The sequence below is a fragment of the Bombyx mandarina genome, chromosome 09 (assembly GCF_030267445.1).
Source record: "Bombyx mandarina strain Sakado chromosome 09, ASM3026744v2".
Lineage (NCBI taxonomy): Eukaryota > Metazoa > Arthropoda > Insecta > Lepidoptera > Bombycidae > Bombyx > Bombyx mandarina.
Window position 1 is genome coordinate 7434642 of NC_143216.1, and position 20085 is coordinate 7454726.

Consider the following 20085-nt stretch of genomic DNA (forward strand, 5'->3'; position numbering starts at 1 on the left):
CGCTCTGACGCGCGCTATGTACGCGTTCTGTTTGACGAAGCCTTTAGGGTCTAATTTTATAAAAAATATTGACAGTTACAATGCTTTCGCACAGAATAACTACTCTAAAGTTTAATTTATCTTTAGGTATAGCAGTTTGTTCCACTTTTTGTTTGGTTATTCGACTTTTTAACACTGAGGAGTTTTGTTCGTTGCGCATGGACTGCAAAGCTAGGAGACAGCCAAGCCGCTGTCTGCCAAATGACTTTAATTTTCAACTTCATATTAGGAGGAACCCAGGTGTTAGATAAATTTTAAATATGCGTACAGATTGCGAAAATCAAAAACAAGTCAATAATATAAATTTGAAGATCCAAACTTTATGGATTCAATATAGACGACCAGGGCTATTTTACATTGATAATAATTTAATTTATATATTAATAATAATAACACGCATTCTGCGCCAACTTCTAACAAAGGTCAAGTAGTTACGAAAATCAAATTAATACGCTTAAATATAAGGACCCATTCACGTAAACAGCATTAATTAGGAAGTTTAATGTTATGCATCGAGGAAATCTGACGAAAGCCTACCTACATCTTACTACTATTCATTTCAAAAGCTGGGAGCAAAACCGCCCGGTAAAAGATTCCCTTCTGCCAATATACACTCACAAGATATATCAGATAAACTGGTGACCCTGTTTACTAAATTTCTATTCAATATTTATTTTTATTTAATACGAAATAAAATATTATCCCATTTAACGTCGGCGTGTTTATAACTCAATGAACCGTTAATTAACATATGTTTATTTAATTAAAAAAAACTTTTTAAGAAAGTATTTCGGCTTAATGTAGTGTTTATTTTTTATTTTATAATTTCCGACTACTTTAATTTTCGCGGTCACAGAAGACCAAGGATAAATTATTGCAAATTTATTAACTCGTTATAAAATCACGAAAATATAAAATACTATCGTAGCTGTATTTAATTTGTTTGCTTTTCAGTTTCTCCTTTTATTTTATTTTTACTAGTTACATTACATTAAAAAAATGTCCAATTACAAGTTTCCAAGATTTGAGTAACTAAAATAATCTTGAATGACTGGAAATGTTACATATATTATTTTATCAATAATTTTGCATAATAAGTAGCGCATGCCAGTTAAGTGTATAATATTATAAATAAAAGGAATCTTAATCACTCTAGTCTGAGTTTTTTATATAGATATGTACACTACAAGTTAAATCCGTCTAACAAACGCGCAAAGGCTAACGATGAAGTCCATTAATCTTAAACAATATTTAAGCTTACATATGTATAGATAATAATTTAATAATGTATAGATAATATTTAGAAACTTCAGTGAATGCACAACATACTAAAATAGTGCAGTGCTATGACTCAGATTACGTATTAGAAATTTTGAAGATTGTAAATCGACATTATAGTTCAGTGATCTCAGTAAAAAGAATCTCAATTAGGAATAGATAAACGTACTTTTAGTTATTATTTTGGGATTATCATAGATCGCGCTCATCGGGAATCCCAAATCGCAAGACGTGCAAAAAACTATGATGGCGGAGAACATCGAGGTCGACGCGCCTACCGAGCGTGGAGTGTTCTCTAAACTTTATTTCGTCTATACAGCGTATGTAAAATATTATATTATTTATTATTATTATTATATAGTTTTTTCTATTTACTATTCATATAAAATTAAGGAAACTCGTAATAATTTACATGAAAGGGAAGAGTATTGTCTATTTAAACTTCTTACTGTTAATACAGCTAGTGCGCTAGCTATTAGTTGATTGGGAACGTCGAAAAGTTAGTTTGAGTCGGATAACCTTGAGCGCCGAATTCGCAATACAGCAGTCGTGTTATGAACGAGTTATGAGAAAACCGTTTTGGTAAACATAAGCTGTATTCCGAAATGCTGTTTATAGTGGTGATCGCCCTATCAGCTCAACTAATTGAACTTCCACTAGTCTGACTGAAGTGGTAGCAACAACACCTGTTGTTTAAATGAGATGGTCGGGCGGCTGGACTTGTTTCGAGTCCCATGTCCTTGTCTGATTTCCGATTGTTATCCCGTATCCATCCCAATTTATTGAAAACATTTTTGAGCGACAGCCGCCCGTAAAGACTAATCGCTAAATTCTGACGTCAACTCTACCCGAGTGTGATCCTCGAAATTTCTAATCTAAGCGGTCCTTCCTAAATAGATGCTCGAGCAGATTAAGTTTAGCTTAAGAAATAGGGGAAAACCCGTTTCATGTAGGCACTGGTGAGTCAAAGAATAATAAAAATATTCACATTTACAAATATCAAGTATGTAGATATTGTGAGGTCGTGAAATGTGCAGGCAAATAGGTAAAATACACAATTAGTCATCTCAAAATAAAACCATTATAAAGAAACGTTCACTTTTTGGCAACAATAAATTGGTACGTAGTGACCTCCTCCTCGCGTCGTTTCCTCGCTGCTGAGGGTCGTGACCATTATATTTCGACAGGATTTTACTCCTTGTAATGTCCCGCCAGCGCCTCCGATCGTTCGCCGCATGAAGAGCGTCGTGAAATGGGATCTCTAGTGTGGTGCGGATTTGGTCGAACCACCTTGTCGGACTGCGCCCGCTCTTTCTCTTTCCCTCGATCTTCTGTATCACGAAGTCTCTCTAAGCTATCCGGTGTTTTTCGAGCAATATGACCGAAGTACTCGAACGCGCGGCTAAGGCAGAATGTGGGTAGTCTTGTCTTGATCTGCAGTTGGTCTAAAATAGTTAGATTGCTTCTCTTCGTTGTCCAAGGTGTCCGGAGCATTCTTTTCCAGCACCACATCTCAAAAGCATCCACGCGTTTGCGATCAGCCGCCTTAAGGGTCCAGGTCTCCGCTCCGTATAGAAAAATTGAAAAGTCCAGAGTGAGTACCAGTTTTATCTTTGTTTTCTGAGTAATGTTACGGTCCTTTCAGATTTTACCGAGCTGGGTCATGGCTCCCTTTGCCTTTCCGATACACCGTCGTATTTCAGGTTCGCTAGATCCGGTATTGTTAATGTTGGAGCCTATGTAAATAAAGTTGTCAACAAGCTCATGGTTTAGTACTCCACTAAACTCCAACTTTTTTGTGCGATCAACGACCATGATTTTAGTTTTGGATCTGTTGATGGCGAATCCCATCTCCAACTCTATGTACTCCATCAATGTGTTCAAAAGCTCTGTCATCTCTGATTCTGTTGTGGCAAGCAGAGTTGTGTCATCTACGTAGCGCAGAGTCGTCATCTACGTCACGTAGTGACCTAAACGGGCAATAAAGCTCCTAAGCTTTTTAATTCACATTGACTAGTGTAAATAATGTGTAATATAATAATAATATATTCTGTAAGTTCGAAAGCTTACCCAAAACTAATTTATGTTCAGAATATTCGCTAGCACAGTGGGATATGTACTAAATCGATTAATAATATTTTTACGATCCTTACATAATACAAGTTTTTCCAAATTATGACATAAAATTATTAACATTAGGTCATCAATGCAGTATTTCGTTTCACGCTTACACTATTTAAGGTTGAACAATATCTGTATAAATAAGCACTTTATGTAATTATTATAATGGTTTGACGTTTCTCGAGAATAATAAATATCTCCCAAAAATAGAACCTCATCAATTTGATACAACTTTCACTGTCACAAGAAACAGCGATCACACGTCGTTCTTTGAACCTGTAATAGGATAGTACTCGTAGCGTTATCAAAGTCTATTTTAAAGACTACGTAGTCAAAATTAGAAGACCAAATTCAAAAAGCCAAACATGGAACCAGCGCGCGCTTACAACAGCTTCTACCGTGAATTGAATCGCGAAGTCGTTTCTTCATCTACGCCCACAAAAGTCGCGGATCGATGTCACTTGACTCACTGGAGTAGCGCTACATCGGTCTGATGATACCATCATCCAGCAGGGATTTATGTCGAACGATACGACTTCATTGAAAAATCGACTTAAATGTACTTAACTCTATTTATAATTAAACCAGAGAAGATTCTGTATGATTTTTACAATTTCTAAACTTCTAATTTTTAGTGGGTGTGTTCTATTCCTTTTAAAACTAAGTAATAATAGTACTTGACTTTTTATTACAAGTTGATTGCCCTTAGTTTTTTCTAAAAAAATCAATACCGATTTTATCAAGTCATTAATATTTATGATACACATTAAACAAGTAAAGTAAAAAGTCCCAAAATAATTTACGTCCAGATATTTTTGTCCATATTTATTATTTTAAATGTACAATAGTTCATAGAATAAACATTACAAGCAACACGAATACTGAGCTGATTGAAGGCTAACAAGTGTAATTATCGCACTTCAATATAATAATATAAGACCTCATTTCAAATTTTATGTTAAAGAATTAATAGGTTTTCAATTTACTGTCGTAGATGGGCTCCCACCCCACCTTTTGTTAAGCGGTTAATGCCCATATCACTAAACAATAGCCGCAGCCTGATGTTGTACACAAATAAGAAAAATAACTACCTGCCTCAAGATCGGTTTTTGCTATTAATTGGCAGACGAGCTTACAATCCACCCGATATGAAATATTTGCTGTAGCCCCTTAGATATCACAATGCTAATGCCGCTAGGATCTTTGAGATAATTATGTCAAGCTAGGTCGGGGACTCAGTTGCTATGTAAACTGACGACCCACTTTTAATAGGAGTGATTAGTTCATTATCAAAGTGAGTGATGACTTATGGAGCATTCCCACCACCTCCCATGGTCCCACCAACCTTGCGGTTATTAGGACCGAAGCATGAACTTCACGACATCGAGGTACCGATCGGTTCTACAAACTAACACCGTCCCCTTCACTCCACTAACATTCTCCCCATTCTGGGGCTGCTAACATCACCCACATACTTATGGAGCAGTATGAAAAAAAGGAAAGTTTTTTTTTAATTGCTTAGGCGGTTGGGCGAGCTCATGGCACACCTGGTGTTAAGTGGTTACCGGAGCTCATATACACCTACGATGTAAATGCCACCTACCTCGAGATATATATTCTAAGTCTCAGTTTTAACAATACAACAGCTGCCCTACCATTCAAACCGAAACGCATTACTGTTTCACGCTAGAAATAGGCAAGGTGGTGGTACCTAACCGTGCAGAAACGGTATTTCTAAAAAGACTGAAGCCGCTTCTTGATTAGGAAAAGGTTATACCGGATCATCAGTTTGGATTTCGGGCAAAGCATTCTACTGTCGAACAAGTACACAGAGTAGTTCACAAGATTCGACAATCCTTAGAAAAGAAGAAATACTGTTCTGCGGCATTTATTGACATAAAACAAGCTTTCGATAAAGTCTGGCATAAGGGATTACTATATAAATAGAAAACCCTCCTACCAAATTCTTTTTTCATGCTGCTGAACTTTGGAGAGAACTGTTCGAAGCTCTTTAATATTAACTCCTCCGGACCCCAGGGATCAGTGCTTGGTCCGGTTGCTACTGACCGCTCCGTTGGGTGCACACACTAACGAAAATGTGTATTTACGATTACAAATAACTAGTCAGGTCATAAGTATTATCACACAGTAAAAACTTTTCTTTTAGAATGCTGGCCACAAAAAAGTTTATTGAATTCGAATTTCGAATTGTTCATGAAAATAAAAATGTATACTTTTAGAATTTTACTCATTTTTAAATATGGAGTGGACGCTTAAATAAGACCGTGTTGCAGTTATTGCGTTGCATCGTTGCGGTTACGCGCCAATTCAAATTCTTAACATACTGAAAATTTTGAATATAACCAAAAGATTCGTTTATCGTATCATCAAACGATACAATGAAGACTCTAGTGTAGATGACAGGTCAAGAAGTGGTCGCCCTCGGTCTGTTAGGACTCCAGCAGTGATAAAAGCTGTGAAGGCGCGAATTCAAAGAAATCCCAAACGTAAGCAGAAACTGTTGGCCCTTCAGATGGGGTTAAGCAGAACCACGGTGAAAAGGGTGTTAAATGAAGACTTAGGGCTTCGGGCATATCGAAGAAAAACAGGACATCGTTTGAATGCTCGTCTAATGGACCTGAGACTGAAGAGATGCCGCGCTTTGTTGAAGCGATACGCGGGAAAAAAATATCGGGAAATTCTTTTTTCGGATGAAAAAATTTTTACCGTAGAAGAGAGCTACAACAAACAAAATGATAAGGTGTACGCACACAGTAGTGAAGAAGCGAGCAACCGTATTCCGCGTGTCCAACGAGTCCATTTTCCATCCTCGCTCATGGTATGGTTGGGAGTTTCTTATTGGGGCTTAACAGAGGTACATTTTTGTGAGAAAGGTGTAAAAACGAATGCAGTTGTGTATCAAAATACAGTCCTGACGAACCTTGTGGAACCTGTTTCTCTTACCATGTTCAATAACAGGCACTGGGTATTCCAACAAGATTCGGCGCCAGCTCATAGAGCGAAGAGCACACAAGACTGGCTGGCGGCGCGTGAAATCGACTTCATCCGGCACGAAGACTGGCCCTCCTCCAGTCCAGATTTGAATCCGTTAGATTACAAGATATGGCAACACTTGGAGGAAAAGGCGTGCTCAAAGCCTCATCCCAATTTGGAGTCACTCAAGACATCCTTGATTAAGGCAGCCGCCGATATTGACATGGACCTCGTTCGTGCTGCGATAGACGACTGGCCGCGCAGATTGAAGGCCTGTATTCAAAATCACGGAGGTCATTTTGAATAAGCTTTAGTGTCATAAGAATCTATGTTTTGTTAAGTTCATTTTGGTATATGAATGGTTACATAATGAATAAACTTGTTTCAATTATTTTACATTAAACATGGGACAGAATTTATGACCTGACTAGGTACAAATAAAATCCACGCGCGCTCGTACTTTGCAACAACTACCTATATACTGGCCGCTTGGACGCCTAATTAGAAACAATTTAAAAAAGCATCCATAGCTCGTTCTTTTTTGAAATTGGAGAATATAATTTCTTTCTTGCCTTTTTCTATTATTTTGACAGTAATAAAAAATTTAATGTGAATTGTATTTTGTTCAAAAGGCGCAAAAATAAAAGTTGGGACACGTCAACTAGGCAAATAATTGTTAATTTACATATTGATTATAAGTGGGCGTACAGAAGAATAGCTGAGCATTTAAATTGTTAAGAAAGTTTTTAATGCAGTTAATCATTGTAAAACACATGGAACTGCTGAAAATGTTTTTAGAAAGGTCAAAGGAAATTTCGGCCAAGACAAAACTTCTCCCAGAAAAGATACGCAAATCGTTCGTCGTTCGATCGCTAAGAAAGACCCAATTAAAAGCTCCAACCAGATTAAAAATGAAGTTTTTCGCCTGTTGACCCGAGAAACATCTCTTGAAGTCACCGATATGCCGAAAATTAGTGGAAGCTAAATTGTTTGAAAGAACCTCTCGAAAGGTACCGCTTCTTACCAAGCAACACCGAGAGAAGCGATCATGATCCACTAAAAAATATGTTAATTGGACGATACGAGAATGGAAAAAAAATTTTTTTCAGATGAAACAAAAATAAATATGGTAAATTCCAATGGAAAGAGCTATGTTAGACGTCCTGTAAACAATGCTTTTAATTATAAATACACAAGGAGTAAGGTTAAGTACGGTGACGGTAGCATTAAAGCTTGGGGATGTTTTTCCGAATGTTTAGTTGGACCCGTTCGGAAGATTGAAGGTACAATGGATCAATGGCAATACAAAAACATCTTAGAGTAAACAATGATTCCCTACTCGGACGATCATTTGCCTGAATCTTTCAGCATGACAATGACAATACACGCGGCCAATAGCGTCAAATGTTGCCTTAGCGAACACTGTATATCCACTTTAGACTGGCCAGCAAATACTCCGGAATTAAGCTCGATAGACAATCTCTGGTATATTGTTAAAAAGAAAGGCTCAAACAAACGCAACACTATTCAAAACGAACTACTTATATATGAAGCATTTGTTGAAGCATGGAATTCAATCCCCCCTAGAAAAATGTATGAAATTGATTGAATCAATGCCACGTCGTTGCAGTGCTGTTGATTGAAAATAAAGGATAGGCCACTAAATATTAATTATAACTTTTGGTAGGCTGTGGATAGTAGCTATTTCTTAAATAACAATACTATATAATAATACTTAAAAAATATTTGTTATACTTTTTTGCTGTTGTTTCTTATTGATTGACCATTATTGTTCATACCTTAAAACTGATTTAAATGTTTGACCGTAGTGTAATATTGAAACTGAACATGTGTATTGGGATTTATAATGTTTTTCTAATAAATGATAAATCGTTGAACATATTGGTGTCATATTTATTGTTTAATTTCAAAATAAAAAAGATTGTCGTGAAGTATCTTACATAATGTCAAGGACCGTTGGTAGTGTTACTAATTATACGACTAGCACTGTATATACTCGTATATCTTTTACAAGTCAGGATAAATTGAATTTTGAGTAGAGCATGTTTTATTTACGACTAGCTGACCCGGCAGACTTGGTAGTGCCTCAATCGATAAATAAAAGACCTAAACTTTTGTATAAAATAAGCTTAAAACAAACAAAAGGAATCCGGCCGATGGGGGACACATCAAAAGAAAAACAAAATTGTAATTTTTATTTTTATTCCGAGCATTTTCATATTTATCTACCTTTTAAACCTTCCCTGGACTTTCACGAATAATTCAAGACCAAAATTAGCCAAATCGGTCCATCCGTTCTCGAGTTTTAGCGAGACTAACGAACAGCAATTCATTTTTATATATATAGATTTGTTTAAATGTTTAAGTTTCATCTATATCACCTAAGATCAACTAAGATCTATAGTTTCACATTAACAGTTTTGAACTTATTTCTTTGCAAAGTAAAATAATAACTAAAATATTTATTTAAAAATCAGGGAAAAACATAAATTCGGCGACAGGTAAATTGATCAGATGAAAAGATAACAAGCTAAATAAATACAATCACATAAACATATTAAGAATTTAAATGTCTATAACATTTTGGAATGAACACTTTTAGATTAATTTATTCAAAAGATTTTAAAGTGTACTGCTGCACAGTGTGATATTGTAATAGAACAAACTTTCGAGCACAAAACCTCTGTACAATTAAGTAATTATATTTAATACGTTCCGTTTTACTTTTATTAAATAAAAAAATGGGTGCATTGTGGCCCAACGTTTGTAGTAAAATTTATCCTTTTGCTATTTTTTCAATATCTTATCAAGTTGTTATCTATCACGTTCTTGTGCAGTACAAAAATTTACTTAGGTAGATTTTTCTTGCTTTTGCTTGTAATTTAAATTAGAGAAGTCATTTTCATGCAGTATGATTACATTTTATAATAGGTTGAGGGAAAAGTTTCTTCGCATTTTTTAAGAAAATTCACAACATTTTTTAATATAGTTTATTTACATTTAAGTAAAGCACGTAGGTACCATTTTGTTCGATAACTTTTTGCCATCTTGTAGGTAGGGACATGACTTGACCATTGCTATAGAAATTTTGGGGCTTCTGATCAAATACCGCGACAATTGGTTTTGGCAGTCTTCTCGTGATGTTTACCTGACACTGCCTAAAGAATTCTGAAGAGACCGAAACAGGTAGAAATCTGAAGGTGCAAGGTCAGGACTATACGACGGATGCATTAACACCTCCCAACCAAGCCTCTCTTAATTTTTGCTAAGTGGCTAAAGATGTGTGAGGTCTAGCGTTATCACGATGAAAAACCACACCCCTTCTGTTGATTAATTCCAGCCGCTTTCTCTCAACTTCTTGCTTTAATCTCATCAGTTGCTCGCAGTAGAATTCAGAATCGATGGTCCTGCCTGGTGGTAACAGTTCATAATGAATAATGCCCATCCAATCCCACCACACACACAGCATCACTTTATTGCGAGTTAACCCGGGTTTCACCACAGTCTGTGAAGCCTGACCAGCCTTTGATCACGACCTTTTTCGCACGTTCTGATCGTGCGTGATCCACTTTTCATCACCAGCTATCAGCTTCTTCAAAAATGGTTTGGTTTCATTACGTCGTAATAAAGAATCACAAATTAGTACACGGTTCATTAGATTTCTTTCAGTGAGTTCGTGAGGTACCAAAAAATGGAGCTTTTTTGTGCACCCAGTTTTTTTCAAATGCGCCAAAACTGTTTTGTTGTCGATTCCCAGTTCTTCAGCTACGTCGCATGATATGCCAATCTTGCTCCACTTTTTCAAAAATACCATCCATTTTATCCGTAATAGGGCGACCAGAGCGATGACATCAAAATTTCCGGATTGAAAAGGCATAAACCAAATTTGTGCTACTCTCACAGACACTGCATCGCAAAAAAATTTCACGGCTTGCGTTGCATTTTTACCTTTTTCGTAGTAAAATTTTAAAACGTATCGAATTTCTTTATTAGGTTCACTCATCTTGACAGTACGAAAAATTAATAAAAATCACACATTTTCCTAATTTGAATTTGGAAGTATCTTCTTTAAAATTTAAACTTTAATGATACCAAAACCAGCCAAATACAAATAGTATAGCCAAAGAGATTTTATTACAAGTTCATACATACTATAATGCGGAAAGACTTTTTCTCCAACCTATTACTTTATACTCGTATAAATAATACATACTTACTTAAAAAAAGGAAATTTTCCACGCCTCTCGCCCAATCGCTATACTCTTCAATGCGTTTCGTTTAGCAAAGTCCTAGTTAACCTTACCAAATATTAAATTCTCCCCAAAATAGTTTTTTTTTAAATTACTTTGAAATCTCTTCTTCTGATTTATCTCATTAATTCGTATTTCAACACAAACAAGATCGCAGAAAAGTAAGCATGGTAATAAATTATTTAAATTCCCGATCGAAAAGAGATACAGGCTGTCAAACCAATAGTTGTATATCTTGATAGCATCACACTATTTATTAGTTTTACTATGTTTCAACAAAGTTAGCATATCTATCAGATAATCACATAAAAATATCCCGTTTTTAATCTCCAATCCATCTACTTATCTCTGTTGAGATTTAATTTAGATAAAAAAATCTTATTTGGAAAATATAATTCCTTGACCTATGTTACCGTCTTCTAAGAGGATATGTTTAAGAACTCTGTTTTTTAAGCTATTGCATAGATTTTATCGCGGGCCTTGAGCACGGCTTGAGAGCGGAATCGTGAAATTCCGTAACGAAAAAAGCCTTCCACCCCACACTACGGGTACTATGTAGCTCGCGTTCAACAAATTCACACGTTGCGCTTGTGTAGTGTCTAAAGTAAGAAGTCTAAACACCGTTTTATGTACTATCAAAATATGTGATATAATTTCGTGGGTAACACAACGATAGCGCGATTCAGCTTTAGCAATTTAGCTTTAGCAAAGACATAAATTAATTCGGATAACTTCCGAACTGACAGTAAATGAAACACAATGTGCTATTGGTAATTTTCTAAAACGGATACTTAAAATTATTAATCTACAAATATAAATATACCTACATATAAACTTGTTTAAAATCTATGAAATATATCAAATATATACTTTATTTGTTTAAAAGCGTTTGCGAATTAAATATTCGTGTTATTTTATAATATTCTTATTAACAATAAGGGAAATATTGTTATTGTTTCTTACAAACTCAAGATATTTTATTTCAATATATTTTCAGAACATTCAAAATATAATAACATTATTATAAAATTGCGTCACTTTTAATCTAAATAACATTCGCGAACAAATCTCGAACTTTAAAAAATAATAATTTATAACAAAATATGGGACCACCATTGACGCGGTATTTTCCAGATATTTAGAAGATATTAAGTCTCAAACTTATGTTTCTTATTTCAGTTACCATAAACCTATAGTTTCAATGATAAACATTCCTGAATAACCTAAATGTATTGTAAGATAATAAAAATATTTTGAACAATATTAACTTCCCATTTATTTAATAAAAGAAAAAAAATTGTTTTCTTATCGGTCACCACGCTCAAAAAGTGTAACTTGAATTAATATCAAAGAAAAACAAAGGAAAAAAAATACTGCATAAATAAAATAAATCAATAATTATAATTACATAAGTTGATAAAAAATGCTATGCAATAGCTTTACCGCGGCAGTCTCCGAGTGCCACACGTCTTTTTTTTTTCACTTTATTCCACTCTATGATCCATAGTAAGACAAAATTGTATTAAAACAGTGTGAATCTAATAACTTTACCAATAATAAGTATTGGATTGGACCACTTCGTGAAAATAAGTTTTAACGAAGTGGTTCAAATTATATTGATAATAATTAGCCTTCATGAGATAAAAAAAAAATTATCCAAGAAACCACAAACTGTTGAAACTCAATTTTAATGGAATTAAACATTTTACTAAAATCTGCACAACGATAATTCTGGTTATCAATTTTTTATCAATGCACAATTCGGCGCGCAGAATTATCTAGAGTTTCGTGTATTATTATGTACGTTCAAGGGTAAACTCTGTGTCCGAAGCACACTAATATAATCATTCCGTGTATGTGTATAGACTCGAATACGATACACACCTAGGCCTATTGTAAGCGCAGCGTGTACATGTGAGTTCGTGTGCACTGTGCAGATGTGTGAGTGCGATGGCGACGGCAGCTGACTTTTAGATTGCAGATACGTTGCCATGCCCGAAATATAACGCGGATGAATTTCGTGTCAATGCTAATTGCTAGGCATTATACTATACTGCGGAGGTACCAATACGCGATGTGCGCTCACTTGTTTTGTTTAGGCAGGGGATAGAGTGTAATTAAGTATTTCGTAAGATACCTGTTCAAATCATATAAGTATAAAATTTAAAAATACTTGAAAATACATGAAAATCATGATGCATTCCAAATGTAATTTGTTCTGTTTTAATTAAATAATAAATAACAATAATTATGAATTAACAATAACATATTCAATTACTGACCTATTAGATGTTGGTTTTTTATTTATCTCATAACCTAATCTTATAGATGAAAATAAATATTTGTAGGTTTCTTTGCTTTTTCAGAATAAGTATACATTTTCTAGATAGTGATGGCATTTCGGGCATCCTAACCCATCATCATCGATCAGATAAAGCACGAGTCGCCTTATGTATTTATTTAGCGATAGGCACAGTGAAGCATGGCGGACATTGCTTGGTAGTTGATTAATTTGTTTTTTATGAGAAACCACATTCGTTATTAAAGTTAAATTTAAGTCACTCTTAAAATCATTGGTCACAGAATAAAATTACGATCTTCTGATTTAACCGTATTAATTATTTTGATAATCGAATCCACATTAGTGCATACTTTAAATTTATTTCTGTGAAGAATTCAAGATAATTTATTTTATATTCTCATGTACCTTACATGGGCATTATTAATTATACTACTGAATAAACTTTTAAGCGAATTAATAGCAATGGATGACCGATGACTATAACCTGATTCACCATCAGATACTGAAATGCCGCTTTAGAAAATTTGATACATTTTTTATGTATATTGGTTGTAATAACATATTTTTTTCGATAGCATTAATAGTTTCACTTAATAATATTGAAACCAGTAGCGTAAATTTACCTTCCTTAATGTGTATGAATAACATTGTTTGTTAGTGGTTTATTTCTAAAGGCGGACGTTGTTCAGTTCTCCAAGTATGTTTTTTGAATACTTTTGTAATTACTTACCATTTAGTTTTCAATAACTTTATTACTTTTAAATTATGTACGAGCTAAGTAGATGATATTTTATTTTATTGCTTTGATGGGTAGGTTTCGTTCTACCGGACGTTAAATGATTACTGGAGCCTACAAATATCCCTCCGTGAATGTTGTCACCACCGTAAGATTTTTTTTTTGTTGCTTAGATGGGTGGAAGGTCTCACAGCCCACCCGGTATTAAGTGGTTACTGGAGCTCATAGACATCTATAAAGAAAATGCGCCACCCACCTTGAGATATACGTTCTAAGATCTCAGTATAGTTACAATGGCTGCCCTACCCTTCAAACCGAAACGAATTACTGCTTCACGGCAGAAATAGGCAGAGTGGTACTACCTAACCGCGCGGACTCACAAGAAGTCCTACCACTAGGTCTTACTTAGTCTCGATTATATCGTATAATGGATGTCCCACTCTTCAAACCGGACTCTCTTTCACGGCAGAAATAGACATACCTGTATTTTAGGTGCCTGACAATACGCCCTATCATCACTAATTAGACACGTTTATACAGTGGTAGTCATAGAATTAGAAACACTTGTTATGAATAAAGAAAGTACTTAAACTTCAACTTACAAATGTTCTTAAAAAATATACATATTCAATAATTAATAATCATGCAATAATCTAGCCACTTAAAAACTCACTAAACGCATAAATTTTTAAACATATCTTACTTTTAATTACAATTAAACATGTAGGAGCATATTATCTGTTACTGGCCGCTTGGACGCCTAATCAGAACATTTTAAAAAAGGATCTCAATTCCAAATGTAATCTGAATTTTATTTTCAAAAGGGGCAAAAATAAAAGTTATGACGCGTCAACTAGGCAAACCATTGATTGTTAATATACATATAGATCATAAGTGGGCGTACAGAAAGAAAAATAGCGGAGCAATTAAATTGTTCTGTAAAGAAAGTTTCTAATGCAATTGATCATTATAAAACACATAGAACTGTTGAAAATGTTCTTAGAAACGCTCGGCCAAGAAAAACCTCTCCCAGAGAACATACGCTAATCTTTGGTGTTACTAAAAATACCCAATTAAGGGCTCCAACCAGATTAAAAATGATTTTTTTCGCCTGATGACCCGAGAAACATCTCGTCAAGACAGATACGCCGAAGATTAGTGGAAGCTAAATTGTTTGGAAGAACTCGAAAGGTACCGCTTCTTACCAAGCAACGCCGAGAGAAGCTAAAAAAGATACGAGGACGGTACGAGAATGGAAGAAAGTGTAATTTTCAGATGAAACAAAAAAAATATGGTAAATTCCGATGTAAAGCGCTATGTTAGACGTCCTGTAAACAAATCTTTTAATTGTAAATGCAGAAGGATAACGCGGTAATATTAAAGTATGTGGGTGTTTTTTCCGGAAGTGTAGTTGGACCCGTTCGGAAGATTGAAGGTACAACTGATCAATGACAATACAAATATAACTTAGAACACACAATGATTCCCTACTCGGACGATCATTTGCCTGAATCTTTCAGTATGACAATGACAATACACGCGGCCAATAGCGTCAAATGTTGCCTTAGCGAACACTGTATATCCACTTTAGACTGGCCAGCAAATAGTCCGGAATTAAGCTCGATAGACAATCTCTGGTATGTTGTTAAAAAGAAAGGCTCAAACAAACGCAACACTATTCAAAACGAACTACTTATATATGAAGCATTTGTTGAAGCATGGAATTCAATCCCCCCTAGAAAAATGTATGAAATTAATTGAATCAATCCACGTCGTTGCAGTGCTGTTATTGAAAATAAGACATACGCCACTAAATATGAATTATAACTATTTGTAGGCTGTGGATAGTAGCTATTTCGTAAATTACAATAGGTATTAATTACTAATATTTAGAAAAATATTGTTTTTCATACTTTTTTGTTGTTGTTTCTAATTAGTTAACCATTATTTTTCATACCTTAAAGCTGATTTAAATGTTTGTCCGTAATGTAATATTGAAACTGCATTTGTGTAGTGGGATTTATACTGTTTTTCTAATAAATGATAAGTCGTTGAACACATTGTTGTCCTATTTAATTATTGTTTAATTTTGAAATAAAAACGATTGCTGTGAAGTGTACATCCTGTCGACAAAATTTGACGCAACATTTCACTTAAGTACATCGGACATCATCTATTCTGCCACGACTACTTAAATATCCTACACTATACAGGTTTGTGTAAAAATCCTATCCTTAAAATCCTAACCTCTGTCATTCCTCGAAGTTCGGATGCGTGGTTCAGGAAAGACGTCAGAAATTAGTGTTTCAATTGGAAAACTCTTTAGAGAAAATGGAGTTAATCGAATTTAGTCCAAAAACAATCCAAGTACACGTTTCTCTTGATACCAAAATTTTAAGGTATCTCTCTGCAACCGTCCAAGGGTACTGAGAATCTTGGAGTCTATATTTCGGAGATTGTCCAGTATTAGCGTCATTTGGGAGGTATAACTAAAGTCCAATATGCGGTTTAAGAAACCTTGGTAATGTACTCATCGTTTTTGCATTAACAAAGCATTAACTCTCCTGCACTATGTTTACTCGGCGCAGTAACATATTATTCATCCAATTCGTTTTGAAAAGACTCCTAAGCGATTGATAGCTTCTCAGCTATACTCACTATTTTGATGTCTATTACAAAAGAAAGGAAGATTTTTAAACTTTAAAAAAACCTTTCTGCTTTCTATATTAAATTAATTTTCATCTCATATTATACTGTTTAATTGCTTTATTATTAGTATTTATTTACCTATTTTTAATAAATGAAACTATTATATATACTTTATTTAATTTAGTAAAGTAATGTTTTCTGAAGCATTACTTGAAAATATTAATTCCCGATAGGGGAGACAAATAGCATACTTTATTGCATAGGCACTAAAAGATAAATGACATTTAAAATCTGCCAACAAGCTTTAATTTATACTAATAAACATTGAATTTTCACTATTTATTAGGTAGTGAAACGATTATAACAAAGCTGATAGATATATGAACATATATAACCAGAAAAAAATATTATATCATTTTTGTTGTACTCCGCGCAATTACTAGGATCTCTATCGCGACATAGTATTACCTAAATAAAATAAAGATACAATAGGAAAAATCAAACCTGAAAATATTAACATAATTCTTTCTTTTGGAATATTTTAAACTTGACCACTGTATGCTACACTTGTTTCTGTGTCTTTGTTATTTATTTACGAAGTATATAGGTACCAAATATTTGTTTCTCTCCAAGAAAGTATCTTCGTAGCGTTCTAATGAAAATATATTATGCGTACCTGAGCTATAACTTGTTTTTATAACGCAAACTAGCTCATATAAATAATAACCGTAGTAACAAACGTGAAATATTAATAACTTTAGCGTCAAGTTTAAAAAAAGTATAATATGGCTATTTAAATTTGTATTTTATGTGAGTGTGTAACGATCATGACCCGTTTTAATTAAATTTATAGAAATAACAATTTTCACCATGATTTAAACAGTAGGTACGTTAAATCAGTAAATAGTTTATTATAAAACTTTAAATGGTATTTAAATAATCGAAGCTTAACGGATAACATGTCCTTTATATTAAATCGAACATGCAGCTGTGCAGCTAGTTCGAATCCCGCACGCAGGTACCATTTGAGACATGAGGTCAAAGCCTTAATAAAATTGCATGTCAGCAAAAAAAATATTATAATGAGTACGTATGAGAATGAGACAAAAAGTCAGCAATGCAATGTCCCGCATGAGTTAATTCTACAAAGTAATGGTGAACAATTTACACAATTACGCTTAACTGTATGATTTAAGCGTACATTTCATAAATATGAGCTTGATATTTTGAGCTATAATTTATTGAAATATTTATCAAAATGCCATTCCGTACTTCAAAATAATAAAAAAAATCATAAAACTCCAAGTTATATTGTATTACTAGCTGACCCGGCAGACTTCGTAGTGCCTCAATCGATAAATAAAAGACTTAAACTTTTGTATAAAATAAACTTAAAACAAACAAAAGGATCCGTCCGACGGGAGACACATCAAAATGAAAACAAAATTGTTATTTTTATTTAATTCCGAGCATTTTCATATTTATCTACCTTTTAAACCTTCCCTGGACTTCCACAAATGATTCAAGACCAAAGTTAGCCAAATCGGTCCAGCCGTTCTCGAGTTGTAGCGAGACTAACGAACAGCAATTCATTTTTAAATAATAATATATAGATAGAAGATAGATAAGTTCGCCTTTGTATGTGTTTTTATCAATTTTTGCAATTTTATGTAAGCATACAATAAATTGTAAAATATGTAACTAGCGTGTATGTTAAATGCTTTTATAAAGCTACCTTCTATATGACGGTAATATAAAACCTACGGCATGATTTTATTCTACCAAAGCCTACCTACCTAATGAAATAAAACCTACAAAAACAAAATAAAAATTTATAATTACAAAATAATACGATCTTAGTTACTGGAGTTAAATAATGCACTGTACTTTTGCCTGTTTCTTGGATTGTTTATTCGTTCTAGCAACGCGCTTTAACTACAGAATTAATTTGGTTGAACTAATATATTTCTTAAAGAAAAATAGCGTGCGTCGAGTATAACATAAATATTTTCACAATAACTATACATTTCATCCCACTTCAAGTCAATTTATGATTTTTTCCAAAATTAGCGATATTGCAATCTCGGAACTTAAGTAGTTTATTACAATAGAACTATGTTAAAGTTAGAATTTTATCTAGTCATCTGAGAAAAAAATATCAATCATAACTTTATTCTTATCAACAGTAGGGATAACAGTTAATTGTAAAAAAATATTCTTAGCCAGAATTCCAATATTAGTAAATTACTTAAATAAGTAATTTACTTAAATAGGTCGCGTTTTTTATTGAAGAAAGGGATTTTCTTTAACAAGACTATATCAATTTATGTAATAATTTATATTATATATATAATATATAAAATATAAAATATATTTTAAATATATAAAATATAATATATAAAATTTTACTATGCACTATTTTTAATGCAAACTATTACACGTAATTACATCTTAAATTAAAATAACGTCAAAACCATAAATTATATAAAATTGGATTTACAGCCTACGACATAGCGATTTATACAAAATGTTTATATAGAGTTCTGTGAATTGCTAAATTACGTGAAAAATTTTAAACACGTGAACGTTTTAACCTGCCTCGTCAAGAACGACAACAGCACAACGGTTTCAATAGAGTGATTTCTTGTAGTATTATTAGCACATTAGTACTATTATGCAACTGGCGCATTTTATATTAAGTTTCCCTGTTTTAAAAAGACAAAACACTAGAATTCACAAAGAGGAAGTCAAACAAGGCTTGATGACGTTGTGATTCATATTTGGGCGGGAAATTCAGCCGACTACAACAATTCATACTATGATCGTCTCAAGAACTACCATAAGATTTTTTATAGGGAAATTACATAAACTTACGTGTCGAAGTCGCGGAATTTTACATGAGTCATTGTTGAGTACCTTCTCACGTGTTTTAGACCTACCTATAGCAATCGTTGTCTAAAGTGCGTAGGTACGGCTGTTGTACAGGGTTGCGCTAGGGCGAACTCCGCACTGATTGTTCGGCGGGCGGCGCACTAACACTCACATTCAAATTTCGTCTAACCTTGATGCGAATCGGCGCACTCCGGGTTCCATCCGACGACTGTCGTCGACACAGACGGGCTGAAGGGCTTGCTTCAGGCGTCACGGTATGAGTGACACCGATGATGGGTTAAAGGTGGAAATTACGCGTGAAGGTATCTCGGCGCGGGCGTCGGCGTCAAGCCGGACGGCAGGCGCATCGGCGCGCCGCCACCGGCTGTGTTTCGCAGGGCTGCGGCGCGGCGGCCGCGCTACATGTCACTGTGCGGCGAACGCGCTCTTCGCGCCGTGGTCACCGACTCTCAGTGGCGTCGCCGTCCTACTGTCTGCCCGACGGCCCGGACGGCGGCGCGCGTTGCACCGCCCCGCTGCACTCCACCTGCCCCCCTGGCGATGCGAATGTAGGGGGGCTCGCTCCCCCTTCTCCCACCGATCTACACCCGCCCCGCCCCGAAGAATTTTCCGCATCGGGCGGGAAAAATCGATTGTGCAGCGAGCCCCGAATAATTTCGGCAAGACGCACGGCGCCCTTGCGTTCTCGACGTCTACGGCGCCGCTACCGAGCGGACACTAACCAGCGAAAACCAAGATGGTCAAGCGCATTGTCTTTCACTTTACCGCGGAAGTCTAATGACACGTAATGTTAAGGAACTCTT

The 20085-nt window shown here is 34.8% G+C and overlaps 2 protein-coding genes across 4 annotated transcripts in view; both read right to left on the reverse strand.

Annotated features, from left to right (window-relative positions):
- LOC114243600 (uncharacterized) overlaps positions 1 to 19870 on the reverse strand; it is a 56044-nt gene extending 36174 nt beyond the window's left edge. Inside the window, exon 1 of one of the 3 annotated variants that reach the window (XM_028175149.2) lies at positions 19330 to 19870. The gene's annotated coding sequence lies outside the window, so the exon portion shown is untranslated. The remainder of the gene's footprint in view (positions 1 to 19329) is intronic. The other 2 variants (XM_028175147.2, XM_028175151.2) reach the window with 2 other exon arrangements.
- Positions 2959 to 3270, reverse strand: LOC149502320 (uncharacterized). The gene has a single exon (XM_089729980.1). It carries the CDS (start codon positions 3268 to 3270, stop codon positions 2959 to 2961), a length of 312 nt encoding a protein of 103 aa, XP_089586106.1.
- Positions 19871 to 20085: the final 215 nt, after the last annotated feature.